General features: G+C 46.1%; 4 protein-coding genes across 7 annotated transcripts in view; 3 read left to right on the forward strand and 1 right to left on the reverse strand.

The window, feature by feature from the left end:
* Positions 1 to 11,704, forward strand: TDRD6 (tudor domain containing 6). 2 transcript variants are annotated; one of them, XM_014281825.3, is made up of 5 exons: positions 1 to 6,622; positions 7,075 to 7,193; positions 8,265 to 8,354; positions 9,166 to 9,223; positions 10,833 to 11,704. In XM_014281825.3, the coding sequence occupies exons 1-5, from the start codon at positions 25 to 27 to the stop codon at positions 10,892 to 10,894; spliced, it is 6,927 nt and encodes a 2,308-aa protein (XP_014137300.3). In that variant the 5' UTR covers positions 1 to 24; the 3' UTR covers positions 10,895 to 11,704. The 2 variants fall into 2 exon arrangements, with proteins under 2 accessions (XP_014137300.3, XP_055569434.1); XM_055713459.1 differs by having other exon boundaries at positions 9,170 to 9,223.
* Positions 11,599 to 27,230, reverse strand: part of PLA2G7 (phospholipase A2 group VII) — a 17,544-nt gene continuing 1,912 nt past the window's right edge. Inside the window, exons 1-11 of one of the 3 annotated variants that reach the window (XM_027808644.2) lie at positions 22,208 to 22,391; positions 21,584 to 21,708; positions 19,269 to 19,419; positions 18,106 to 18,199; positions 17,491 to 17,559; positions 16,954 to 17,101; positions 15,142 to 15,255; positions 14,770 to 14,861; positions 14,147 to 14,320; positions 13,373 to 13,521; positions 11,599 to 13,031 (exon numbers count right to left, since the gene is read on the reverse strand). In XM_027808644.2, the coding sequence (XP_027664445.2) occupies positions 12,928 to 13,031; positions 13,373 to 13,521; positions 14,147 to 14,320; positions 14,770 to 14,861; positions 15,142 to 15,255; positions 16,954 to 17,101; positions 17,491 to 17,559; positions 18,106 to 18,199; positions 19,269 to 19,419; positions 21,584 to 21,708; positions 22,208 to 22,259 (1,272 nt within the window). In that variant the 5' untranslated portion in view covers positions 22,260 to 22,391 and the 3' untranslated portion in view covers positions 11,599 to 12,927. Of the gene's footprint in view, positions 13,032 to 13,372; positions 13,522 to 14,146; positions 14,321 to 14,769; positions 14,862 to 15,141; positions 15,256 to 16,953; positions 17,102 to 17,490; positions 17,560 to 18,105; positions 18,200 to 19,268; positions 19,420 to 21,583; positions 21,709 to 21,878; positions 22,019 to 22,207; positions 22,392 to 27,230 lie in introns of those variants that run through there. The other 2 variants (XM_055713465.1, XM_055713464.1) reach the window with 2 other exon arrangements.
* IMP3 (IMP U3 small nucleolar ribonucleoprotein 3) lies at positions 22,703 to 24,024 on the forward strand. Its single transcript, XM_055713466.1, has one exon. It carries the CDS (start codon positions 22,741 to 22,743, stop codon positions 23,296 to 23,298), a length of 558 nt encoding a protein of 185 aa, XP_055569441.1. The 5' UTR covers positions 22,703 to 22,740; the 3' UTR covers positions 23,299 to 24,024.
* The window catches only part of ANKRD66 (ankyrin repeat domain 66), a 14,574-nt gene continuing 12,514 nt past the window's right edge, over positions 25,171 to 27,230 (forward strand). Inside the window, exon 1 of the mRNA XM_055713468.1 lies at positions 25,171 to 25,570. The gene's annotated coding sequence lies outside the window, so the exon portion shown is untranslated. The remainder of the gene's footprint in view (positions 25,571 to 27,230) is intronic.

Below are 27,230 nucleotides of genomic sequence, written 5' to 3' on the forward strand. Positions count from 1 at the left end.
GTGAGGGGGTAAGGAGAGGCCGCGATGAGCTCCGGGCCGGGGTTGCTCAGCCCCGGCTCCACCGTGTCCCTTCGGGTCTGCACTGTGGGCCTGCGCCCGGAGGTGCCCGTCGTGCGCCTGTGGGGGCTGCCAGCCGAGCGCAGCGCTGAGTATGGCCGCCTCCACCGTGAGCTGCAGGCGGTGGCTGGGCCGCGGCTGGCGGCTGGCGGGGTCGAGCTGCGCGTTGGCGACCTGGGCCTGGTGGAGGTGGTGGGGGTCTGGTACCGCTGCTCTGTGGTGAGTCGCTGCGGCCGCGACTACCGCGTGTTCCTGCTCGATGAGGGCTGCACGATGCCCGCGTCCGCCAATTACCTGGCGAGGGGCCACCGGGAGCTGTTCCAGCTGCGGCCCGCGGTGCTGGGCTGTGTTGTGGCCAACGTGGTGCCCTCAGGAGGCCCCCAGGGGGCGGCCTGCGGGGACATGCCTGTCTCCAGCTGGGCGGTGGAAGCTATGGAGTTCCTCAGCCACCTGCATGGCAAGGAGGTGGCTGGCCTGGTGCAGGAGGTGGTGATGCCGCAGGTCATAGTGCTGGAGCTGCCCCAGCTGGTGAGCCAGATGCAGTGCCTGGGCCTGGCCAGGCAGGTAGCTCCCAGCTGGTTCTGCCAGGTGCTCAGGCACTGTCTGTCTTACAGCAACTTAAGGAGCCAACTTAGGCTGCAGCCTCCGGCACGTTCCCATGTCTTTTCAGTGGTGCCGCAACTTCTCAATGTTTTGCATGTGTATCGGCCTCTGTGGCCTGCCTTGGATTACTTTTACCCGCAGCTTCAGTTAGGTGTGACAGAGCCTGTCCTAGTGACCCATGTTGCTGACCCCCACCACATCTACTGCCAGTTGCAGAGCCTGTCCCAGGAGATCCGTTGCCTTTCTGATACCATGTGCCACATTTATGACCGGTGGGGGCAGGATTTACTACCCAAAGTGGGCTCACCGTGTGCTGCCCGGGGCACAGATGGCCAGTGGTACCGTGCGCTCCTGCTGGAGCTTATGGCTGGGGGGCAGAACCAGCAAGTGGCTCTGGTGATCTTTGTGGACTGTGGCAGGAAGGAGACTGTGACCAGAGCTAACCTGCGCCATTTGCCTGTCGAGTGTTTTCGCATGCCTGTGGTGACCTACGCGTGTGCTCTTCAGGGTATCTCAGATGGGGGTTGTGGCTGGTCCCCATTGCAGATCGATGAGCTGAAAGCATTGGTGCTAGGCAAAGGAGTGAGTGCTCACATTGAAGCCTTTAACTCCGTTGAGCATCTCTATTATGTGAATCTGTATGGAGAAAACGGTGTCAACTTGAACAATTTCTTTGGGGTGCGGGCTCACTGCCTAGTCAGCAGCCGTGTGCAGGTCAGCCAGACTGAGGCTCAGGAGCAGCTGGAAGTAGAAGAACCAAAATTGCCACCAGGATCACCTGTTGCTTTAACGCACAGAGATTTGGCCTCTGTTCCTGTAAGTGGTGTGCTTCTGAATTTGGGTGCATTCCATGATGTGCAGGTCTCCCACCTCCGAGACCCCTCAGAGTTCTGGCTGCAGCTCTATGAGCATCGCCAGCTCTTCAGGCAGCTGAGGCAGCACATGTGGAATTTTTACTCCCATGTCAGCAAGGAAGATAGTGCTGGGTGGGACCTACAGCCTGGATCCTTTTGTTGTGCTAGTGGGAAAGAAGGTGTCTTCTATCGAGCAGTGATCACCAAGGTGCTGCACAGTGGGGTGGAAGTACACCTGGTGGACAGGGGCAATACAGAAACTGTAGATCCTTGTGTGGTAAAGGAGCTGCTCCCTCAGTTCAAGGAACTACCTGCTTTAGCTCTCAGGTGTTGTTTGGCAGGTGTCCCCTCTCTGAGAGGGAGCTGGAGTAAAGAATCTGTGTCTGCATTCAGAGAGACTGTACTGAACAAAGGACTAAAGGTTCATTTTTTGAGTGTGCAGGGTGACAAATACATGGTTGAAATTTTTGTCCAGTCGCAGTTAGGAGAGAAAAGTGTAAGTAAACTCCTGGCCCAGGGAGGGTACGCTGAATACCAGAGGGGTGAAATACCCAAGACTTGCCAGAAGCCATCTGATAAGGCTGTGAGCCAGGCCTCTTCCCTAGCATCTGCTGGGGAGGAAACGCAAAGAATTGCAGAGAAGAGGCTCAGAGAAGAGTCTGGCCTAAAGAGAAGTGATAGAGCACTTAATCCTTCTATGGCTCCCATAGTCAGGGAGCACCCTGTTGCAGCCGTTCACAGTTCTGAAAGTAGTGAATCTCTTCCTGCTCCTAAGTATGAGGCCCAGGAAAACCTGCCCATCTCTTGGAGACAGAGTGATGTAGAAATGAAGGCAGGTTCCCCTTACGGATGTCATATAGAAGTGGGCAGTACAGTTAATGTTGTTGTGTCATATGTTGAAAATCCTAGTTGTTTTTGGTGTCAGTTTAGAAATTGCCGTGACCTTCAGGTATTAATGGCTGAAATTCAGGAGTATTGTAAAAATCTGTCCCACCCACGTGCTTGGCCAAATTCCGTATGTTTAGCCCAGTACTCGAGGGATAAGAAGTGGTACAGGGCTTCAGTTATTAGTGAAGTTCCTTCTGCAGGAAAAGTCGAAGTCATATATGTTGACTATGGCAACAGAGAGCTGGTCTCTCTAACAGACCTCCGCTTAGCTGATGAACGGTTTCTTAGGTTAGAGGCTCAGGCTTTCAGGTGCAGCCTTTACAACTTAATCCAACCAAATGGTCAGGATCCTTTTGCTTGGGATGAAGAAGCGATTCAGGCTTTTGAGGAGTTTGTTGATACTTCGTTATCGTACTCTGAACTGAAGTGTACAATATTTGCCTTGGCTTCCATAAACAATACAGAGCTGTTTAACATTGTAGATCTAAGGACACCTTTTCAGAGTGCTTGCCAGTTTCTGACAGAGAGAGGTGTGGCCAGAGGCTTATCCCCTCAAAAGCCTCTAGTATCCTCAGTTCAGCTTCACTCTTACTATTATTCTGGGCACAATATAAAAGTTGGGAGTGAGGAAGATGTTTATATTACACATGTTGAGGATCCATGGACATTTTACTGCCAACTTGAAAGGTGTGCAGGTGTCTTAGCACAGCTTGCTGATAACATCAGTTGCCTAAGTAAAACACTGACCAGCTTAGAAACCTTGCAAAAGTCTGGGAGCTTGTGTCTAGCAATGTATACTGACAATCATTGGTACAGGGGAGTAATTATGAAAACCAAACCTAATACAGAAGTCTTCTTTGTGGATTTTGGAAATGCAGAGACAATAGAGAAAGATCATCTGCTTCCTTTACCCAGTGATGCTTGTGATATTGTGCTGTTGCCAGTGCAGGCCATAAAGTGTTCCTTATCTGATATACCTTGTGTTCCCAAAGAAGCTACAACATGGTTTAAACAAGCTGTCCTAGAAAAGCAATTAAAAGCAACGGTAATAGCAAAGGAACCCAATGGTAAACTGTTGATTGAGCTGTTTGATGGTGATACTGTCATTAGTGCAAAACTGAAGGAGGAGTTTGGCTTAGTAAATGATACAGGACTGTGTAGGCAGGTAGAAAATGAAGCATCATGCTTTAGAAATACAGATGTGAATGAGAGGAATGAGACTGCAGAATCCCCTTTAAATGGTAGACCTCTTGAAGGAAACAAATGGAGATCTGATGCCCAGGGAGGAGGGAAGAGTAGCAAAAAGCTCTTCGAAGATGTAAACCTTTTCCAGCCTGCTAAGAAGGGAGATTTGGCAGCTGGATTACTAGAATCTGATGAAATGCTTAGCAGTCAGAAGGATGCTGCTTTAAGTAAAGTGGGGGAGGAGTCTCTGCTCTCTGCCCAGATGGATACACAGTCAAGTATTAAATCTGATGCTGAAGGCGGATGTGTAACACTGACAGATGCATCTGACCTACTGCAACAGAAGATAGTGCCAGCTCTTAAAGTGTTAGTGTATGTGTCTCATGTAAATGATCCGCTGGATTTTTATGTTCAACTAGAAAGTGACGAGGCTCAGCTTAATAGCATTTCAGAAAGCTTAAACAGCAGGACACAAGCAAAGAACACTTGTGGACAACTTTTCCAAGCAGGAGACTTAATCAGTGCTGTTTATTCAGAAGACAGCCTGTTGTATCGAGCTGTAGTAAAAGAGAAGACTTCTGACAATTTGATAAGTATACAGTATATTGATTATGGTAATACTTCGGTAATTAATGTTGATGAAGCACACAGACTCCCTGAAGACTTGTCATCTATTCCAGCAATAAGTATTCATTGCTTCCTAGGTGGACTTAAAAACACTGACTGGACAGAGAAAGCAGTGCTTTACTTCACCAAGAGAACAAGCGAAGTTCTGCTAACCTGTGAATTTGTAGAGAAGGTACAGGATAAGTGGGAAGTTATTCTCAGTGACCATCAAGGTCTAATAACAGTGGATTTAGCTGATGAAAATCTTGCAAGTAGGGAAAGATCTTGTTCAATGGAAATACTTGAAAGAAGAGAGAACAGTGGTGTGATAACCGTGTGTGAACCTTTGCCTCCTCAGGCACAAAATGAAATTTCCTGTGTAAGTGATTGTAAATCATTTACCTGGAAGTTTCCAGAGGCAGGTCAGACCATAAAAGTCTATGTCACAGTGGTAAGTGGTCCAGAATACTTTTGGAGTCAGAGTGCTGATACCGAAGATATGCGCTACATAGAGCAGAAAATAGAGGAAGCTGAAAACCTTGGACTAAACTCTTTGAATGACTGTAGATCTTGTCTTAAAAGCGGTGATATTTGTCTAGCAAAATATAGTCAAGATGGACAGTTCTACAGAGCTAAAGTTAGTAGTGTAAAATGTGACAACATAGTTGTTAGGCATGTGGATTATGGAAGTGAGGAAGCTGTTAGCATAGAGGTGGTCAGACAGATTCCATGTGAATTGCTCAAAGTCCCTAATCAAGCATTTGCTTGCTGCCTGTCAGGTTTCAGTTCCTCAGAGGGCTCATGGCTTAGTGAAGCAGAAAAGAAGTTTTATGATATGACCAAAGACCTTTTATTAGAAGTTGAAGTAATAGAAACTCAGGAAGATAAAGCTTCTGAAATCCCTCTGTGTGTTGTCAAGCTGGAAGCTTCTGGTAAGAGTATTAATGAAGAGATGAAGCCTTTCTGGAAGGCTAATAAAGGAACATGTGCCAATGCATTCTCAAACCTTGAGAACTTCTTAAAGGAAAACAGATGTCCAAAGAGTGATATGGGTCTTTTTCTTGAAAGAGAAGCTACTGCTGTTTGTGGATCAGCTCAAGAAGAAAGTGCAAGTGCTTTACTGTGTTCTGAACCTTGCCTGGGTGTAACTTCTGAGTATTTAAATAGTGTAGAAGCAAATGGGTCAGTGGGAGCTGTTGAGTGTCTGTCTGGGAAGGCTGGTGATGGGTGTGAAACAGCTGAGAATCAAATCAATTTTGATAGAGGGAGATCTCTGTCTGAAGGAGAGAGTGATAACAACGTGTTACTAGAACCAGTGAGAAGCTGCAGTCTTTGTATTTTGGGGAGTGAAGTGAAAGCTGCGGAACAAGAATTATCCAAAGTACTGTTTCAAGAGGATGCTGAGCTGAAAGCAGAACTGACAGGCAGTGCTTCAGCAGCCAGTCTTTCCCTAGGAAGCAAACAAGAAGAACTGGAAAAACTGCCAGTGCTGCAGGTACAGTGCTCTTCAAGTGATGAAACAGGGACATTAGTAGAACGGGATCGATTACAAATGCACTCTTTGTATGATGATCTGAGAGAGTTCGTACAGGAGCTAGAGATGCTTCCAGTGCAGTCCTCCTCTAGTGTAGAAACTAAGGAAGCTCTGGAAGCAGAATCCCTTGAAATGCAGACAGCTTCGGGCAGCAAAGCAAGAGAGAAGTCATTGGAACAGGCATCGTTTGAGCTGCCAGTTGTGAGTGAGGAGACAGGGGAGTTGGCAGCTCTGAAATTTTCTGAAGTCTTACCATCACTTAATGAGAGGGAGAACTTAATGCCTTCAGTTAGCAGTGGAGAGAAGACAGTAGCGTTGACTCAGTCTGATGTTCAGCTTTCTTTGGGAGAGAAGGTGAAGAAACTGGAATTGAATTTGTCTAGAATCCATAAAGCAGAAGCTATAAAAGAAGACTGGATGGACATAGAGTCTCTTCCCCTAAGGCTGTCTTCTGGTGGTAGATGTGAGAAACAACTGCACCGGAGGCTCGGTGACATACTGTCGATGCTAGGTGCTGCAACTGAGTGGCTGCTGGAACTGGTGCAGCCTGATGAGAAGTCATCTCAGGAGGATGAGGAGTCATCATCATTAGGGTTGCTGGAACACGCTGCACTGCAAAGTTCTACAAATCGTGGAAGTCAATCTCCATTTCTTCAAAAAAACATAGTGCGTCAGCAGCCTGTTTGCACCGTAAAATCCTGTGACTGCAAAGTTGAGAAACACAAGGAGTGGCAGAAGAAGAAAGATGACTGTTCTGTGGAAGAATGGCTGAAACAAGGCTTGACTGACTTAATTAAAGAACGTGGAAATGCACGTGTGCAGTCTTCAGACTGTAAGCCTGGGGATGAAGAAGCAGAAGATAAGCAAAATGATATCTCGGCTGAGTGCGGTGCAGGTAGAGTATCTGATTTTAAAGAGTTAGATAATATGTTGTGCACATTCAAACATGAGAATAGCTTTCTTGTAGAAACTTAACTTTTATTCCCTAAGAAGTTACTATATTAATGTTAATATCCGTATGCTATGATGAGTTAAGGATGTCACACTAAGTGTAGTTATCTTGGGGATAATATGACAGTCTAACATAAACTAATCTTACTTTGAGATTTTAATGATTCTATGATTAGAAATTATTTCTGAACTTGAAATGAATATGCAAGACTGTTCAGGATGACAGATTTTAAAATTTCAAAGATTTATTAAATAAAAGTAATTTGGAGAGGGGGCAGGAGAGTATGGGAGCGGGGTTGCGAGGGATGTGAAGTTTTTGGAGGGGTGGTTTTTGTGGGAATTTTTTTGTGTGGGTCACACACACCCCCCTTCATCGATATGTCATTATTTTTGTAGAACACAATGAGTACGCTCGTCATCTGGAGGGCTTTGCTGTTGGTTCCAAATGTGTGGTGTGGAGCTCTCCAAAATGGTGCAAGGCTGTCATTTTGGAGGTGTCTGAAAAAGGTACCAAGGTAAGCATGGTTTGAATACTCTTTCTGCATTCTTTCAGTGTGGCCCTTCTTTGGGCTTTCTCCAAACTTTGAATATTGTACAGAATTTGTTACAGAATTTCAGATTTAGTATTGCAAAGGCCAATTCTGTAGTACTTGCAAAGAGACAGCAGTGTCTCAAACTGAGTGGATGCTGTATGTCAACACTTGATCTTCCCTTCACATCTTATTCCCCCTGCCTTCACGGGGAAGACTGAAGGGTCTGACTCCCGTTTGAGATGGAACCACACATGTGAGCACCTGTCTAGCCTGCAAGTTAATGCTCTGCTGTGAAGCTGCGTTACTATTAAATGATCATGAGACTGGATGCTGTTTTACTGATGTTTTGAGGAACTGGTGCTAGAACAGTAGAAACTTGGGAAGACACTTAAATTACACTGTAATTAGTAACAAATACACAGCTATTCCTACTTCAGTGAAACGTGTATTGAATTAGTGATTGGTGGGAGTTAAAGATTATAATCTAATGGGCTGCCATATTCTACTGTTAAGCTATGGGATAAATGAGAAGTTTTCCTCCAGTTTGGGGGGAGTGTGTGTGTGTACACATACGCACAGGCTTTGTACTTTAAGTCATAATTTAAGGTTGCAAGTCCAAAAGATCATTTAATATAAGTAACTTCTTGGCATTCAATCTTTTTGGAAGGTTGAATGCCTGAGATCACGGAAGCCAGCTCTTTTGCTAGTAGATTCCTTGGGTATCTAAAGCTCACATCAGCTGTATTTAGATGAGTGTCAGATATGTAGTGATACCCCTATTCATCAGTTTCCTACCAGTTCTGATCTAGTAGGTGTTTTCCAACCTTCCTCTCTCATCATAATTAGATTAGAAGCCCAGGAGAGCCTTGAGCAGATTTGGTAGTGATACTCAGCCTTATTAGAGGCTAACTTGCTCTTCCTTGCAAGACCTAGACTGAAAGCCTTCTCAAAGTACAGTCATCAGCTGGCTTTTCCTACTACTGTGTCTTACTTGCTGAGTGCGTTCTCAGGATCTGCTGCCATACTAGATGGGATTTGGCTCTGTCTGTACAGGTCTTGAATCTCTCCAGTGGCAATGAGGAGATGGTGGATCCTGAGAATGTCTGGAGTGGTATTCCTGACTGGCCTTGCGGATCATCTGAGGTACGGCAGTGTGGTGGTGCACTGGGCAGAACAGTACTATGGTGGGGTTTTTTTTCAGAAAGGGTCCTCTGAGTTTAGTTGTGATTCTTCCTGTGTCACCAAGAGAACAGAAAGGTAAAGTAGCGTTAATCTGTGCATCCATGCCAACTGCTAGAAGCACAGTCTTTTTCTTTAAGACATCATCTTGTCCTTCCTTCTGTAATGGATCTTTATGGAGACTCTAGAAGTTTGTGTTAATCTATTATATAGCTGATATGTAAACTAGTTATATTAACTATTTGTATAGATTTATATAAACTGCCAGCCATTTGGCCTGAGAACTGAATTCAGTCTGGAAACAGATCCATGAAAACAGCTTGAAGGAAGAGACATTAATGGAAGACTGCTATTAATTGGGAACCATAGAACAATGCCAATATGCAGCTTTTGACAGATCGTGCTAATAGAGCGTGTAACTGACTGGTAAATGACAAAATGCTTCTATTACAAGGTCATTAGGAAATGATAGGAAGGTTTTCACCAGTGTTCTTCATTAAGTACCAACAAATGAAAAACTTAGTCTGGAACCTAAAACTCGGGTTGCCAGCCATGCTACTGACAATAACAGAAGGAATTTCAAGTTAATTTTTCACGGCAGTTTTGATATCAAAGTGAAAAGTGGGTAGAAGACTTCTGTAGTGGGTTAAAAGAGAGGGGGAAACAGTGGTAAATAGGGGTCCAGCAGTGCTGATGTTCCACTGAGGGGCTTCCTCTATGACTAGACTGTTACATTATAAGTGCCAGCTTCCTAACAGAATCCCCTCTTGTTTAGGCAGTACCCCCTGCAACAGAAAACTTGCAGTCCTTACCAGAGGAGTCCTTACTTGAAGGTAAGATCACCTTAAACCTCCCAAAGAAGGTTGTTTACTCAGTGTTTGGATGCTTTCTGAATCTTCTAGAAAATATTTTAGAGAATACAGTTGAAATACTTCTTTTGAGCTTATGTATTTAATACTGTTCTTGTGATTTTTCATAGTATCATTAGTTTAGGTACTGTCAGTTTAATGGTGAATACATGAAATGAAAGCTGCTACCCTGTCTTGATTAGGAATCAGTTTAGTATTTATTCAACCTAGTGGATTGAGCCTCTTGGGCAAGTTGGGGTGGTACACCTAAGTTACAGGTTTTGGTAGGGTTTTGAGCATTGGCCACTAACATGCAAATCTTGCTCGCATTTCTGAGGCAAGGTAAGGAACTGCTAGGCAGACTCTACTAAACATTGTCGTTTTGAATTTGAATGCCTCGATACCTTACATGGATCTTGCTCCATGAATGTAAACCCATGCTAATACCACCTGAGTTGTTGTAAGGCTAGTCTGTGAACAGTGCACGTACATCTGTATTGTTACTTGACATTTTTGAAGTGTTACTGGTGAACTCCTGTTCTGTGTACCAAAGAAAATAGTATACAGGTTCTTTGTTTCTTTGTGATTATACTATTTTCATAATCTATGGAATCATAGAGTAGTTCTGGTTGAAAGGGACCTTTGGAGGTGCTCAAAGCCGGGTCAACGAGATGAGGTTGCTTAGGGCCTTCCTCCCAGGTCTGGAATCTGTCCAAGGACAGAGATGCCAGAACCTCTCTGGGCAACTTGTTCCAGTGTTTGACCAGTAGTTGCCTGATAAGAGACTGAACTACGCTTAGGTAGAGATGGTGTTTGTGTTTTCACAGATTTAATTAATTGTGTTTTGGCACAACTGTACAGAAAGCTGACTGGTTTATGGGTAACAAATAATGAAGTCTGTCACACGGATCTAGTTACCTGTTAGGCAAAGAAGTACTTAAAAGAATGTGTTCAAAATGTTAAACTAGTGAATCTACAAATCCTTCCTCAATTGTATCACTCAAGTGCAGGATTATTCTTGATCTTGCTGTTTCTGGTTTTGATGATACTTTTACAGTTTTTACCACATCATTATAGGGTGGTTTTTTTCTCCTCTTTGGTTGCTAATTATTATTGTCCAGATTTGTCCACTCTTTGTGTTTCTTAAATACTTTGCATGGTATTAGTTTATGCACCCTCTCAGCAACAGCACAGAAAAGGTGAGCTAACAACATGCAACCATGTGGCACAAAACTGGATCTTGCTGCACACATGGGCTGCTGACTGGAAAGGCAGTTTGAACAGAAAGTACCTGACCCACAGGATGCAAAACCTCCTGCAGTGGCTTATGCTAAACCTGCTGAGGGATGGAGTGGCTTGAACTCCTAACTGAAATCTGGGAGCACTTCTTGCTTCACCTTCTTGGGCAGTACTCTTGTTTCAACTGCGTTGTCTTTGTACGATAACTTTGCCTAAGTGTAGTCTTTTCATACGGTCCAATATGTTTGATGACATTAGTTTGAAGCCTGGTAGAGCTATGCCTTTAAACATGTATAAAAGCATTAACAGCTATAGAAACATTTTGATGGGTCTAATCTATTTTTATTCCCTGTAGAAAAGCAGAGCAGCTGCAGTTCAGCTAATTCTGAAGATCCTCGTGTCTGCCAGCATTTCTGAAACCAAGTTACACACTCAGAACACAAAGCCAACCAAGCACCATTTGGCTTGAAGTCTTGTATTTGATGTTAAAATCAATGGAAGGAGGAGCTGGAATAGATCAGTATATGCCAGCCCAAGCTTTGTCTTTTGTATATGACTTGTGTTCTTTCCCTATACGTAAGCCCAAATGCTGGATGCATGCTAAGACTCTTTTCTTTGACTGTACTACTGCAGTTAGATGTAGCTATGCACGTTCTGCAGTTACTGGTTCTGTTTTGACCCTAACAGCTCTCAGAGCACCATGAGTTACGGTGAATGCTTTGAAGCATCCCACAGTTGTGTACAAAATAAAACTTGCATTTCTGACATGGCCTTAACCCCACTAATGAGATACCAAGCATTTCCTATAATTATGAAGCAGGTCTAGTAGAATGGTTTTGCTGCTGCATGTGTACAGTGGGGCAAGAACTTCCTTAAAATAGCTCCAACTTACCTTCTATTCTCCTCCTCTGTTGAAAAGGGGTTTCTATTTTGTAGTCCCATTCCATGCTCCTGTATACCATAGTGGCTTCCTCCTCTTCAGGGGCTATGGATTTTTCATACTACCATAAAGACTTAGGAACCAGAGATCTCTGACAAGGTATCTGAAGTGTTAGTGCTTACTCAGTAAGAGGAACACTTACATGTTTATTCCCTTAACAAAGACACATTATACTACATGGTGGTAGGCTGGAGAGAATTTAATGAAATTCTGAAAACATGTCTTAGATGTTGTTGCAATCTCATGTTAAGATCACAGATTATATAAATAGTTAATTACACTGTTAACAGCTTTGCATGTTGTGCTTGCTTCAGTTGCAAAATCAGCTAACCTGATTTTGCAACCAACAGGCTACTGTTAGAAATGATTCCCCTTTTGCAAGGTTTAGTCATTTAGAAGTCTCTCTTCCATGTGGCAGCTTCAAAGAGTTCAGCTCTAAAAATCAGAGCTGCCTTTAGCCAACCACAGTCAACTGTTTCTACTGACAGATACAGACAGCAATGCTAGTACCTGGACAAAGACAAGTGTCTGGAGACTGTTACAACTATGAGAGACAGCAAGATGATCAGGCAGTGCTTACATATGCCTCTCTTATACTTTCACCTATAACAGTATGACAGAGATCAACAAGAGAGGCACTGCTTAGAGCTTTGCCTAAAGGGAATTACAGTTGCTGTAAGAGTGACAGTTTCAGCAGCTTTTGGAATGGAAACACCCTCTGACTATGGCAGTAAACACAGATCTGAAATGTAAGTGGATTAAGTTCATAGGAGAAGTCCTGTGTCTGAACAAACACCTTTTTAGCTCTTACTTTCACTCTTATTTTAAGGACAGTTTTTCTTCCACTGGCACCTCTCTGACTAGAAGGAGCAAAAGCCTCCTCCGCCTCTCAAATGTTGTCAGAGCACAGCTGAAATACTAAACAGTTCAATAACAAAGATTAATTTTTTTCTTACACTGCAAAAAAAAGGCTTGCTGCATGCAAACTGACTTAAAGCTTGGTAAGTAGAACTGTAGTTCAGGGGTCCTCAAACTGTTTAACCAGGGGGACGGCGCACAGATGCAGTGGCAGGCAGTCATCTGCGGCTGCTTGGTTTCCCCCCCTAACCCCTGGCAGGGCAGGGGGGGGTTCTGTAAATACCGGGGGCCGTATCCAGCCCGTGGACCGTAGTTTGAGGACCCCTGCTTTAGTTGAATTCCTTGAAGCTTAACCTCTCTGCAAACTTGATTTTCAGTCAAAACCAGAAAGCACGTTTCAATTGCCACAAAGTGATTTCTCCCCAGTTGCCTATAAAGCAGTAGTTACCCTGTTGCAGTATTTCAGATAATCCCATGAACTCATTTGAATGAAAACCTCTCCACATTTTCATGATAACATAACCTAATGCCTTTTCTTTGTTCCACACCCCAAAAGCTGTGTAGGTGGCCAATGCTATCATGTGTCTGAGCCATGTCTGGCCAGCATTAGTGTCCTCAAGTCTGTGACATTCTCAGTACTGCTTTGTAGTCCTTATTCAGGTTCAGCTGGAGATAAGTCAATATTGGTACCAGGAATAACATTGGGTCCTATGCCATCCACAAGAGAATCCCACTTATCGAAATCTTTCTTAAGACCTATAAAATGTGGGAAAGAAAACCCAAGTGTTAGTAAGTTAAGTAATCAGCTACACTGAAAAATTAAATCAACTTGGCAAAGTAGGGGCAGGATGATGTTTTAAGGAGGGAAAAAGGACGCTCCAGGTTTTTACATAGCAGAACAAAACTCCCACGAAGTTCCTCTGAGTTGCTTGGATTACAAAAGTAACCAACAAACCTCTAGAAAAAGTCTGACTTGTTTTTTCCACTCAGACTTTTCTGACACTTTTGATCTTGTTCTAAACCAAATGGATATATAAAAAGCTTCATAGGAATTAAGTATTCATTAACGTCATACTTTGAGGTAAACAGATACTTACTTAAATGTTTCTGCAGAAAGGCTAATGAAGCATGATTGCTTATATCAATAGCTTCATTTGGATCTATTTCTCCTTTTAATTTGAAAAATCTTCCAATTATTTCTCCGCTCACAAAGGTAAAGTCAGGAAAGCTCTGATGTACTGATCCCCTGCAAATAGAAAAATTATCAACAGGGTTTTAAGAATGCAGTTGTCTGGTTAAAAGATGCCACAGGTTGCACAGACTTATTCAAAGACAGTCATGCACCTTATGCTGTCTTCTTTAGCAGAAGAAGATAAAACAGATTACTCTCATGAACATGCACGATTAGCAGTAAATTCTGTCCTAAAGGGCAGTTTTGTGCATGCTTAATGTAAGTCACTATAACTGCAATGGGAAAAAAGAGTAGGCTTGGCAAAACGTTGTCTCTCTGCTCTGAGGTGGATTACAGAGCCATCTGCTCCCCTGTACACTGTTTCACTAGGTGAGGCTTCCAGGTGTGTTTATGCACTATGTAAAGTGTTCAAACACAGATGATGCATGAGGCCCAGAGCAAAATTTGTGCCCCAGGGTAGGAAGGCACACCTTGGAGTATCTTATATTTAGGGTTACGGGCTGCTTTGAGAGAGATCTTTGACTCCACTGTGGGGGACATATTGCTAATTTAAACACGCAGGGAAAACCTGGGCCATGAGGAAGCAGTGACTCTCTGCAGGTACATGTAACTGAACAGCTCCAACAAAGGAGTAAAGACTCCTCTTCAACCACAGAAACGATGCCTCCTGGACACTTACTTGATAGTGATCATTTTCTTGTTTGTGTCATTGGAGCTGAGCTTCTTCATCTTTATGATATTATCAGCCCACTGGAATTTTTCAGAGTTGATAAACAGCAGTGGTTGCTGGACACTGTTTTGGTAAATATCATCACCTACAGGAAGCATCCATGCATCGAGGGCAATGCCACACCTGTCAAAAATAACTGGATATTGTCAGAGAAGCAGAAAGCTTTGTATGGAGGTTCTCAGCATGCTTTGATCTGCAGGAGACACGGGAAAGAGAAACTATGATACTAAACAGGTAAACAGGTTAATGAATCATTTTGTTTCAAAATTATTTCTACTTTGGGAGAAGAGAATGAATCCTTTATTGCACATGTTGGTCTCCAATGCCAGGTACAGCTGGGCACAGGAGCTTCTGCAGCGTCCCACAGTATCATGGTATCATGATACAATATGATACAGCTATTATGTTCCACCACATCCCCACAATTGAAAGCAGCATGACTTAAGAAAACAAGACATGCCAAACAAAACTTTTCTTCAAGAGCTTATTAGTAGTTGGGGGATCTTGGGCAAGGTGCCCTGCTCCAGACCTCTCAAGTGCCAAAAGTCTCCTGCCTTGTTTTACATACTTACCTGAATCTTATTTCTTTGCTGAGACTCTCAATAACTGTAGCACCACCAAAAGAGTGTCCCATCACAGCTATCCTGCTAGTATCAACAGAATCCTGTCAAAAAAAATCCAGGTGCTGTAAGACTTTCTTTCCCAAACTTTTTTTTTTTTTTTTTTAAAGGGAATAATTGTTTGGCAGTAGAACCTAGTGAAGCAGGTAGAGCATCATTTCAGCTCCATTACTATCTATCCAGCTCGGGATAACCTGAGAATATCTTCACAGATCTATGGTGTGATCTTCAGAACAGTTTACAGGAACCAGTTTAGAAATGGAAGAGGGAAACCAGAAGCATTGTTAGGTGTTTAACAAAACACAGTCACCACCTTTCACTCACCTTTAGGCTGTTCCAGTCAAAGTTTGAATGTAGCACATTCATTACTTCCTCTCCTGAATTGATGTTAAGAATGAGATTGAGAGCTTTGATGCACTCCTGTGCTCTTTGCTGCACCTGAGGAGAAAGAGAAGTTGGGGGCAGTGCAGTGGAAGGAATTATCAGACCATCACTAGGCTTGCCAGCCCCTTGGACACAATCACAGAGTCACAGCATGGCCAGGGTTGGAAGGCACCTCTGGAGATCATCTAGTCCAACCCTCTGCTAAAGCAGGTTCCCCTAGAGCAGGCTGCACAGAGTCACGTCCAGGCAGGTTTTGAATGTCTCCAGAGAAGGAGACTCCACAGCCTCTCTGGGCAACCTGTTCCAGAGCTCTGTCACCCTCAGAGGAAAGAAGTTCTTCCTCATATTCAGGTAGAACTGCCTGTGTTGCAGTCTGTGCCCGTTGGCCCTTGTCCTGTTGCTTGAGACAAGACTCAGTTTGATAATTTTTCCCCCTAAGTGTCTGATACAGTAACAACTATTTTAAAATGCAGAATGGAACTGGAAAACAGCTCTGACAAGGTCTGACCAACAACAAACGGACTTTAGGAGGTCCAAGCAATTGAAGCTCTTGTGTAGAGCCTCTGCACACAGAGGAATTAACCCCTGTAACATGTGCCAGAGGCCTTCAACTCCTTCATCCTGTCACTGCTCAGAGAAGGGGTTGTTAGGATGTGCAAAGGCTTAACACAACCACAAGGAAGGCTGACTCACTGCTCCTCCTCATGCTCACTCTGATGAGCCAGTGTCATTACGTCACTTGCCCCACCTGCACAACAGCCTTGAAACTGTCTTTACAATGGATAAACCCCAAATAAGAAACATTTTATACATACACACTATCTTGAAAACTGTAGTAAAGCTATTGCAAATAAAAGGTTCTCATTGTTCAGTGTAAGAAGTGCTTCTGACTTTGATACGTCAGTAAAAGCTTCAAAAAGAACCAAAAAAAAATAGCGTCCTTGGGATGTGAAGTGTGTAGGCAGCCAGCAAGATGTCTATGCATCCCTAAATCTCACATAAATCTCAACCTCCTGACTTCTCTGCTAGTCAGATTTGCAGGCAATAGCTTGTGGAGGTTACTTGCAAGCTCAGACAATACGTATTGAGACTTGTAAGTAGGACGTTGTTGGCACACAGGAAATGACACTTGTACTGCTGGCTGTTTGGCCCAGGGAGATCAACACCTCCCTGGCTGAGTTCGCAATAGCTGGAAGAAAACACTCCCTATTTTACAGGTCAAGTCTACGCTTGGAGAAGCTCCTCAGTATGGCCACATCACACCTAGCGCGGATGATGCTTGTAATCAGGAAGCCTGCATTGTTTACATTGCTATAAACCACATCAAAGAGTGTTGGAGATGACGAAGCAAACATCCCCCTTAAAGCAGCCATGATACATCTTGCTGTCCAACAGCACACAAAAGCCAAAGTCTAAAGCCACACGAACATTTGAATTCAACTGTGTGTAACTTAAAGACTGGGCTGGGCAGCAAAAGTGTGAAGACACAGGGAAGAAACAGAAAGTTGAGTGGAATCAGGGGAGAAACAGCTGACTAAGCTCAACAGTGTAACTGCTTGAGAAAGCAGTTTACACTGTGAAGAAAGCTGTTGGCCTTCCCATCTTCAGGGACATGGTACTTGATGCATTTTTACGTATCCCCTGAGTCTTGGCAGAAGACTGCAGACATGGCCAAAGGGAACGAGTCTGCTAGTTAGCCCTACACACACCATTCCTGCCTCTCTTCCTAGAGCGCAGACCTAGCATGAGTACCTGCTTATGGCGCAAACAACGCTCTTCCTCTCCAGTTTTTAGTTTCCTATAGTAGATCCACTCCTTCTCCATGATTGACGTAGACTCTTCCTGTGGTTCAGAAATGGACTTTTTTTTACAATAATACGTTGCTGAAGCAGATTCATCTCTGTAATATCAACAGAAGGTTACTTCTGGGGATGTATTCTGTTTGGTTTGAGATGAAGTCACCAGAAGTTTTAGATTTCACTTATCTCAAGAGATCCAGCTACCGACCAGTGCTGCTGCAATCCTAACGGAGTGTAGATAGACTTTCTAAATAATGCAGTAACTCCACCAAAACTCCCACCTCCTTTATATTCTCCAGGTTCTAACAATAAGAGGGGAAAAATAGCATGCCTGAAGAATGACAAATGATATCTACACTGGGACTTCTTATTCAAGGGTTTACCTAAGCAAATTCCCTTTAGATTAAGTTCTTCTTCAGAATAAATAGCTTTCTATACAACGTGAGAAGGTTTCTTTCCATCAGAACTCAAAAACGTGCAGTATACACACCTGTGCTCCACAGCAGCCACTATAAAGCCCTGAGAAGCCATCTCGATGCAGATAGCAGAATAGATGGTCCTGCAGTCAAAATCATACTCTGGTGAGACATGTGCATGCATAATTATCTCAATTACACTGCCTTTCAAGTGCTGACCACACTATGTATGTGCTAGCCCCCATTCAGTAGTTCTTGTGTTTGAATTTGCTAGCCAGTAAGCAGGCTTTTGTATGCCAGGCACCAAAACCTGTTCACAAAACCTTGTCTTACTATCTATTCAGAAGGAGGAATGCCACGGATTTTTAAAAATTAGCACATATGACACTTTGCATCTTCAAAGACCTATCCCGAAACCAACTAGCTGATCTTCACAACATGCTTATGGATTGGTAAATACCTTCACCCCTAAAATACCAAGAGAAAACACAAATAAGTACATCGACCCTGCTTTGATTTACTGCTGTTGATTTCAGTGGAGGCATACTCATACACAGCAGCCTGTTCTTCAAATCTCTTTCAACTCCAGGGGGATCTCACCCCCTACAGAAAATCTATTCACAACCATCCTTGGAGACTACTGTCACCATAGATGATGAAAATAGTTTGTCAACAAAGTTCAGAGTTACCGAAAAGCTCCAAGTCCATGGGAAAAAATGAGGAGTGGGTATTTCTCTCCTGGCTTAAAAGCAGCATTTGACTTTGCAGGACAGGTCACTGAACCTAGATAAAGATTGAAGCATATGTCTGTTATAGTTGAATTTGAAATAACTGGAGTCCGAAATAAATTCACTAGTTATTTATTAAGGCAGGAAAGCAAAAACAGTGCGCTGGGCGGCCAGGGAGTCGCAGCTCCATCCAAGCTCGCAAATTCCAACAAGTAACACAGCCCTTTTATTCTCATCTTCAAGGCCGGTTTAAGCAAATGGTTATGCTCTCAGTCCCGTAGCAAGAAGCTGTACATTACATAGACAAAGACAAAGTTGTCATAGTAACATGAGATTATGGTTTAACATTGGCCTTGAGGAGGTCCATCTCCAACCTCATGGTTAACGGTTAACTCTTTTTCTCACCAGACAAAACATTCTCAAATCTGTTACAGCAAGATCATTCCTTTTGTTAAAAACCCCTTTGATTAGCAAATTACCCTTAGTTACTTATGACATGTCATTATTACTGAAATGAGAGAAAGCGTTTGTGCCTGTGGGAGAGATCCCAAGAATCTGGTGACCACTGATTTCAGAGTGGTCATCTAAAGACAAAGGACCAAATCTCATCCTTAAAATACAGAAGACAAACATGGATCTGATTCTGAAAATGCTTTCTACTTGGCCGAAGATATTTTCCTTCTCCTCCTCCCATCCACAGCTGAGCACAATGCCTACATATCTCTTAAACGTTAAGAGAACAGATTTTCAGGAATAGTCAGGCATGCAAGTCTTCTTGGTATTCAGTCCTTAGTATGTATCCGACCTTTGTGTATTTGCACTTTTCCCTGTGGGATTGAAATCCCGACACATAGGTGCAATTTACCCAAGCCCTTCCTAAAGCAAACTGCCCAGACACTCCTATTAACAGCAGTGGGGGACTGCTGGTCTGCCTGAGAACTGGGTCAAATTCAGCACCAAGTCTTACTACACAAACCCATCCCAAACAAACATCCTTTCTGGGGAAAAACTATTTTTAAGTCCTGCAGCAGTAACACACTGCTCACAGAGCAGTGAGGCAGCAACCTGCATACAGAGATGATGCCCTTGCACTTGTCAAGGAATAAAACCATAATCAGTCTTACCAACATAGTACTGGAAAAGCCTTTCTCCTACAACTCGGTACATATTCAGGAAGTCAGACAGTCCCTGATAGTACTCTTTATCTGGAATCCATGGCGCCTCTTCACTATTTGTGGCATCACATGATGGATAATACAGGCGCAAGAAGCTTCCCTGGGATTAGGAGGAGGGAGAGAAAAAAAGATTGATATTTGTTTATATCAATATCAGGCAGATAAAAAGGAAGATAAAAACATTTACGTCAAGGGCTTCAGATGCAAGAATGACAGCTCAAGAGAAATTCCTCTTGAGAGGAAACCTCATGAGAAAATTATTATCCTATACAGGCTCTGATGCCAATCCTGTGTCACTGTCTTTTTGCCCCGGCAATGAATTTAAAGGAGCATTACTGTTGGCATCCAGGTAGATATACATGTCACCTTCTCTAAGTTAGCCTATGGCTAATTCAAAATGCTCCGTTTAGTTAAGTTACTCATTACCAACACCCACTACCTATTTGCTCCATTTCTGCGTCTTGCTGGATCTTTCCTTCTGTCTTCCTCACTATGCCTTCCTTTGGGGAATGGTACGATAATGCAAGGCAATCAGTTTAACAGGGGTGACTGTGTCCCCTTCATCCTTCTAGGGGGGAAAAAAGCACCCTCCTAGAAGTGTATTTTCCCACTAGGTTAGCAAGACAAAACTTAATCCTGAGACTAGTTTCTGGAAGTGTAGTCCAGTGAGGAGATGCAGGTAGAGTCAGGGATATGGTCTCAACGCAGCTATAGTGCTCCCGGCTAAACAAAGCGAGAAGTGGTCGAGAAAGCTCTTGGGCAGCTGCACAGCAGAGAAGTGCAATATATTGTTCTTCCTCCTCCTCAAGATGTTTACAAGTGTGTAGTGCTCCATTTTTCTCAACAGAATTTTGTTAACCTGTGTTTTATCTGCCTCTGTTTCTTGCCACTGGTTTGAATCTTCTTTTACTGTCTGCACTCCGGGTGTTCCAGGAAACCACTGAAGCCTTCCACATTCACATGGACACTCCATACCCCTTGCCAGCATTTTTCCTACGCAGTCAGCAGCAATGTACCAACTGCATACCCTAAAGCACACCTCGCAGTAGATGAACTGTGTGTAATTTGCATTCTTACTTCCTGGTTTGCAAAGGAATTTGCAACACACTATTCAAATTTACGGTCTTGCTCGTTGGAGCAAGCAACTAAAACTTGTTGCTTTTGTTTTAGTAAGTTAAGCCTAGGACCAAAAAGAACATAAGCTTTGTAATAAAGTCTGGTTTCTTGAACACTGATTTATCAGTTTCACATGCAAGGTGTACCAAAAAGCTTATTTAATGAAGCTTGTTTCAATTTACTCATCAAACTTAAATCAACCTTTGACACAAAGGCCACCAAGGAATAAATCATGAAACCTTCACCCATGCTGGTAATCATATTAATCTGATCTCAGAGTGGTCCTGCTGAACTTCCCCTGGTGACTAACTGCTTACAAGAAAGTGAAAGACGTTAATTTTCTGTTCCTGAAAGAACTGCAGTTATACAGATTGCCTACGAAAAACACATTGGCTGCGCTTCTTTGTGCTAATACAGAGTAAGCTCAGGAAAGGAAAACATACAAATAATCACTACAAACTGGTCACAAGTTCCGCTATACCTGGCTAGTCTGCAGAGTAAAACCAGTGTAAATGCAGACATATTCCCATAGGAAAATTAAAAAGCAAGGGGATTTGAAATGGAAACCCATAAGCAAGCTCCTCAGCTGACTATTTACTGTCCCTGTCTTCTTATCGTGGCTTCTCTCTGCACTAAGTGCTTGCAGAACTGACCTGTTCTTTCTTGGATAGATAAAATTTCAAGAAAACATCTCATGCAGCTGAAACATCAAATACCCTCATCACCTACCCCTGCCAAATCCAGTTGGGATCTTTGTGATGAGAATGGCTACAGTCACAAAGATTGTGTGTGGAGTGTTCCCAGAAGCCCAACACAGAAGGGACAGGGTGGATGGGAAGAACCCTGTAGGTCCCGGGAGGACACAGTTTCTCTACAGTATCTTGCGTAGGAGAGTCAAGAAGGCAAGGATGTTAGGATGAGGGAGCAAGTAGCCATGGGGAAGGCTTGCAGGTTACGTCCATCTGGTAAATACCCCGTATGCATCCTGCATTGTGACGGAGTGGATAGACAGCTGAAGTGTGTCAGCCATGCAGCATCCCCCCTGCACACAGGCAAGACCTCCAGTCCGACTCATCTGTACAACTACAGCAAGTTGTTTCACTGACATTGTGGCTTAAATTCAAAGGAGGAAGAACCGAGCACTTTACCTCAACTGCATTTTCTGTCATCAGGTCCGTACATCCAACCGAGTGCGGTCCCTTTCCTTCGGGGATCCTGTAAAACTTCTCGGTGCTGCTGCTTCCTGTTTCCATCGGTGCCTTCAGTGATAATCCTGGGGGAAAACACAAAGCAGATCAAGAGACCACCATGCCTGCGTGCCCAGATCACCCACCCTGAAAAAAATCCAGCGCACTGAAGATTTCAGGAGCAGGAAATTCAAGGGTGAAGCTGGTATAAGCTAATGAGAATCAGAAATCTGAAATCCCGAGTCACCAACCTGACCTGCCCAACCTAAGGGGGGATTTCCTTGGAGCAGTGTCCTGAATCCCACTATCAGCCCACACCCTGCCCCAGACAGGAAGGCCTGGACGAGGCGCTTGGCTGGGGATACCGTGGTGGCACTCGGGGGTCACGGTGGCACTCGGGGGGCCGCAGCGCAGAGCGGCAGCAGCCTCGCTCCTTGGGCACCAAGGGGGAAGCGCCAGCCCAAGAGCGGCCAGTTTCAGAGGCCAAGGCAGTGCCCTCCCCGCCGGGCTATGGCCGCGGGTGCTCCTCCTCACGCCAACGGCACAGAGGCAAGATCCCGCAGCTCCTCGGTAAACAGAACCGGCCTTGGCGTCTGGAGGAGCAGGACGGCACGGAGGAAGCCAGCGCTGCTGCCATTTTCCCCTCAGGAGGAGCGACGAGGCTGGGGTCGGTGCCTGGACAGGCGAGGACGGGCTGCCCGCGCAGGAGAGGCTCTGGGGAGGCCCGAGCGCCCCCGGCCCCCGCCTGAGGCGACTCCCCCGGGCTGGGCTCGCCCGGGGCCGGGCGGGGCGCAGGGGCCGGGGCGGGCCGCCGCGATCCCGGCCGGGCCTCAGCGGTGAGCAGCAGCCCCAGCCCCGCTCTCCAGCAGCCGCCGGGGGGGGGGCATCTGCCGGCCTTCTCCCCCCGCCCCACCGCGGCCTAGGGGAGGCCCGAGGCCGTCCCAGCGCCGCGGCAGAAAGCAGCCCGGCGGGCCCGCTGTGCCCCGCTGCCGGGTGCGGCGCCGCCGGGCCGGGCCGGGCGAGGCGGCCGGGCCTCCCAGGCCGGGGCAGCGGCGGGGCGGAGCGCGGCCGCCCCTCCCCGGAAAGGGCCGGCGGCGGCGGCGGCAGAGGGCGGCAAGATGGTGCGGAAGCTGAAGTACCACGAGCAGAAGCTGCTGCGGCGGCTGGAGCTGGTGAGCTGGGAGGCGGCGGCGGGGAGCCTGGCCGAGGTGAAGGCGCTGCGGCGCTACCGGCTGGGCCGGCGGGAGGATTACGTGCAGTATAAAGCGCTGGCCCGCAGCGTGCGCGCCTTGGCCCGCCGCCTCCGCGACCTGGGCCCGGCCAGCGCCGCCTTCCGCGCCCGCTGCGCCGCCGCGCTGCTGGAGAAGCTCTACGGGCTGGGGCTGGTGGGCAGCCGGCGGTCGCTGGCCGTCTGCGAGAGCCTCTCGGCCGCCGCCTTCTGCCGCCGCCGCCTGCCCTGCCTGCTGGTCAAGCTGCGGATGGCGCAGAGCCTGCGGCACGCCGTCACCTTCGTGGAGCAGGGCCACGTCCGCGTGGGGCCCGAGGTGGTGACCGACCCCGCGCTCCTCGTCCCCCGCGCCGTGGAGGACTTCATCACCTGGGTGGACGCCTCTCGCCTGCGCCAGAAGGTGCTCGACTACAACCAGGAGCGCGACGACTTCGACCTGGCCGCCTGAGGACGCGCTGCCTGCCCTGCCCCTGCTCTGGCCCTCGGGACACGCCTGGGAATAACCCTCGCCAGGAAGGACCACAGCCGTGCCCCCGCCGATGCTCGCCCCCTCCCCCGGCCGCCGATGCTCGCCCCCTGCAAACGCACCCAAAAGGGGAGCCAGGACGGGCGTATGCGCTCCCTGGGGGGGAGGGCCCTGCGCGCTCCCCGGGACCCTGCTGCTCCGGCCGACAGCCACGCTCATCCACATTGAAAAACTTCCCTCCCGCATCCATCGCTCCGAGAAAACGCCCCGTGGCCTGGCTGTACTGTACTTGCATCCCTGTAAAGCACAAGCGCTTGGAAAGGTCTCTGCCCGATGGCGGGACAGGATGTGGTCGGGTTGAAGTGCTCGGCCGCTAATGATAGCTGCGGGAAGGGGTTTAAGCCTGGCCGTGCGGCTGTTTTAGGATTGAGTTTGGCAGCCTGGGGGCTGCTTTTCGAAGAGGCTGCCCTGCCAACTCCCTGCCTTCAGCTGACGGGCACGCTGTAACCGGAGGAGCTGCTTCTGGAAGGGTTTTCTCATGATGGCAAGGAATGTGTGTATGGGGGGAAGTGCAGGGATTGTTTGTGGTCAGCAGTAAACAAGGAGGGCAAATGCTCCTTTTTCTGGAACTGTAAAAGTTTTGGCCAAACCCAGAATTTTAAAAAGGCCAAAAAAAAAGAAATAAAGCCTACTTTATTTTCATGTGAAGTCAGTGATACTCTATCTTTGCGATATGGGGTTGCAGCTGGCAATTGGGCATCATTGGGGGTGCAGGATCTAACTGGGGGAGGCACTGGAGCGAAAGCTCTCCTAACCATAACTGCAAATCTGGGGGGACATTTGCATTTGGCACCTAAGACAAACAAAAATCTGTACCTGAGGGGAGCCTCAGGCCTCCTGGGGCTTTTGGGAACTTTATTCCCCTTTGAAATAAAGAGCAGAAAAGCAGAAATAAAACAGTGGGTTTGTGTTGCTGAAGAAATGTATGTGCTGTTTCTCTAAGAGTTTCTTCTGATTTTTAAATATTTTAGTAAGCTCTGTTTGTCATCGTGCAGAACATTTTTTTAAATGTGATTTCTTTTATGTAACCTTATTTTCTTTTTCCTGTTTGATACCTACAAGGCTATTACTGACTTGGAGTGTTTTTTGCTAAAAATGCTTTCTTTCCCTTACCCAGGGCTACAGAAGGATTTGGCCATAGGTTTAGGAGTGGAGCTGTGACTGCCCGTCCCAAATCCAGAGGGCTGGAGTTCAGTTGCAGCCACTACTCTGCGCCTGGATGCTTCAGCATGGCTTTTTGAGCAGGAAAGGTGTTTAGGTAGGGGGGGGTAGCAGTATTGAATGATCAGAAATGGTCATCAAAAAGTTATGACTGTTTTTTAGAATGCAAACAAAATGTTAAAATGCCTACTGATCTTACAAGCCAAACATACTGAGCAGAGTGTTAACTTTTAAAGCAACAGTAGATATTAAGAAAAGGACATGAAAGAGGTGTGGCAACCCCTTTGCTTATCTTGTGAACTACTCTTTATACTTTAATTTCATTCAGGAAAACATCACCTGTAACCCCTTAACAGCCTTTTTCTCAGGGCATGCACCTTGATTATGGTAAAAAATACAAATTGAGAAGACATTTCGCACCTGAAGCTGTGACTTTTCTTCACAGCTTTGCAGCTTTCATCTAGAACAATATCATTGTTTCCTTGGAACTTCAGAAAGTGCCTAATTCAGGTGCAGGTAAAAATGGTGCATTTGCTCTGCTTTACTCTTTTGGGGGAGTTTAGGTAACAGCGCAGTGGCAGGGCATTTTACTGCTCAGATGCTAAACTGCTGTTTTGCCCAGCCCTCGAAGGAACAGCAAAAAAGGAAATCTTGAACACCCCAGCCTGTCAGCCTCTGTAGTTTACATCATCAGCCTGTTCTTTTTGTCTTAAATTCACTTTTCAGCATTTATCTGTGAGCCTCCAGTATCTGTAGCAGAAGAGAAATGACCAAAACCCTTAAGGCTGTTAAATTAAGCAGTGAGGACTGATTTCTCTACAGATACCGTGGGATAACAGCATCCATCACCCCTGCTCTCCTCCTGCAGTAATGGAAATCAAAACCCTATGTTATTTTCAAGAAATGCATCAGGCCATGCGTTTATATGCCTGTAGGTGTCGAAGTCTGGAATTCTGCAGTATGGTAGCTGAGACCTGAAACCTGTGTCCTGCTCCTAACATTTTTTAGCAGCTGGAGTCCACATGTGCTTTGGGTAAGAGCTGGGTCTGCTTCAAGTGCGACAAACAGGGTGTCATCTCAGTCTGAAAATGGAAGTTATATCTGGCAGCAGTACGCCCATGTTCTTGCTTGCGAATGCAGTCAGGCAGATGATGACTTCCTTGTGTTTAATAGTTTTTTTGCCTTCAGTTCGTGGGTTTGAGTTTGTTTACCAGAGCTGACGTGCTGTGGCTGCCGCTGGGTGGTTCCTGCAGCAGCTCCGGAGCTGGGGATGGAAAGGGCGCAGGAAGCAGCTCCGGCAGCCTCTCCCAGCACTTGGATAAACATGCAGGCTTTTGTTAAATTCCAAGGCTGGATCCGACGTCAGTATAAATTGGCACTGGCTTCTGTTGGTCCGTGCAAGCTGGCACAAGGAGGCAGTCTGGCCTTGCGCTTTTTGGGGCCAGATCCTGCCAACTTGCCTCCAGTGCTCTAGGGGCTTGCAGTAGGAGAGCTTATGCACATGAGAGCAGCAAGAGGGGGTCATGGGTGTCACTCTGCTTCTTCCCAGCATCTTCTGAAGTGGGTTTGCTGTTCCTCAGGAGGCTCAGCATCTCTGTGAAGCTAGTGGGAAGTTACTGATGGAAGAGGACAGAGAATGGTGGTGCTGCTGTCAGGGCAAGCTGTCCCTGTGCCTGAACAACCTGATCTCTGCCACCTCCACCGGCATCCATCCCAGTGGTTGGGGGCTGGAGAGCTGCCAGCTTCTCCAGCAGGGGAGGAAGGGACTGCAGTGTGCTCTGGGCAGTGCCAGAGCTGTCAGAGCAAAAGGTGAGCAGTTTCCACACAGGAGCTCTCGCTTGGATAGTGGGCAGTGGCAAGGGCTGTTCTACCAGGGCCCGCGGTTTTAATTTCAGGGTTTTTTCCTTTGGTTTGGTTTTTTTCCCCCTTTTTTATTTCCTTTTTTTTCTTCACGCACCACCCCACCCCCCTCCCCCCCCAACCCCTGACCTTGGCTTGTCCTTTACTTGAAGGCTGCCAAGGCTGGGGAGCTGGTCCTGGGGAATGTGGGGGAGCTGAAGGAAAGAGGCCTTCACACTGGTGCCTTTTGTGTGGCAGGGTGTAAATGCCTGACGCTGTCACCAAAATGCAAATGTGTTTTTCTTCCAGTGATCTGAGCCAGTTTGTGGGGTTTTTTCCCAGTAAACAAGCATACTGCACATTTTAAATGCTGCTTCCGTCCTTCATCTTGGTGTGGCTTAGTGCAGAGGTGATGCTGACCTCAGTCTTTTGGTGACAGCACATCACCATGAGCACAGAGGGCACACGAGGCTGGGGAAGGATGGTATGTCCCTCTGCTCAAAATGGGAAATGGAGACTAAGAGAAGCGAAGGTGGAGCTGGGTGATTCCTAGCCTTTTGGATGATGCCTTTGGATCCAGGGCCTCTCAACCATATCTGGGAGGACTTCCACATTCTCATCTCAGTAGCACTTCCCAGGGAGATGTTTCCCAGCAGGTGGAGGTGTCACTGTCCCCTTACTGAGCTTCCAGTCATCTGTTTTAAGTATATCCCCTGCCTGATTTGGCACTGGAGATTGAGACAGAGATCCATTTCTCATCACTGGGCCATGGGATCACCATAGTCCCTACCCCAGATACATTTCAACATCCACTGTGTCTGGTGGAAAGAGCACTCCTAAGTGTTATGACAGCA

This window comes from Falco cherrug, chromosome 6 (genome assembly GCF_023634085.1).
Source record: "Falco cherrug isolate bFalChe1 chromosome 6, bFalChe1.pri, whole genome shotgun sequence".
NCBI lineage: Eukaryota > Metazoa > Chordata > Aves > Falconiformes > Falconidae > Falco > Falco cherrug.

Bases quoted from the DNA above. Each gene is read 5' to 3' on its own strand.
- IMP3 (XM_055713466.1), top strand. From the start codon at position 22,741: ATGGTGCGGAAGCTGAAGTACCACGAGCAGAAGCTGCTGCGGCGGCTG.
- TDRD6 (XM_055713459.1), top strand. From the start codon at position 25: ATGAGCTCCGGGCCGGGGTTGCTCAGCCCCGGCTCCACCGTGTCCCTT. The intron at 6,623-7,074 runs GTAGAGTATCTG...TTATTTTTGTAG, and splicing joins CTCGGCTGAGTGCGGTGCAG to AACACAATGAGTACGCTCGT. The intron at 7,194-8,264 runs GTAAGCATGGTT...CTGTCTGTACAG, and splicing joins TGTCTGAAAAAGGTACCAAG to GTCTTGAATCTCTCCAGTGG.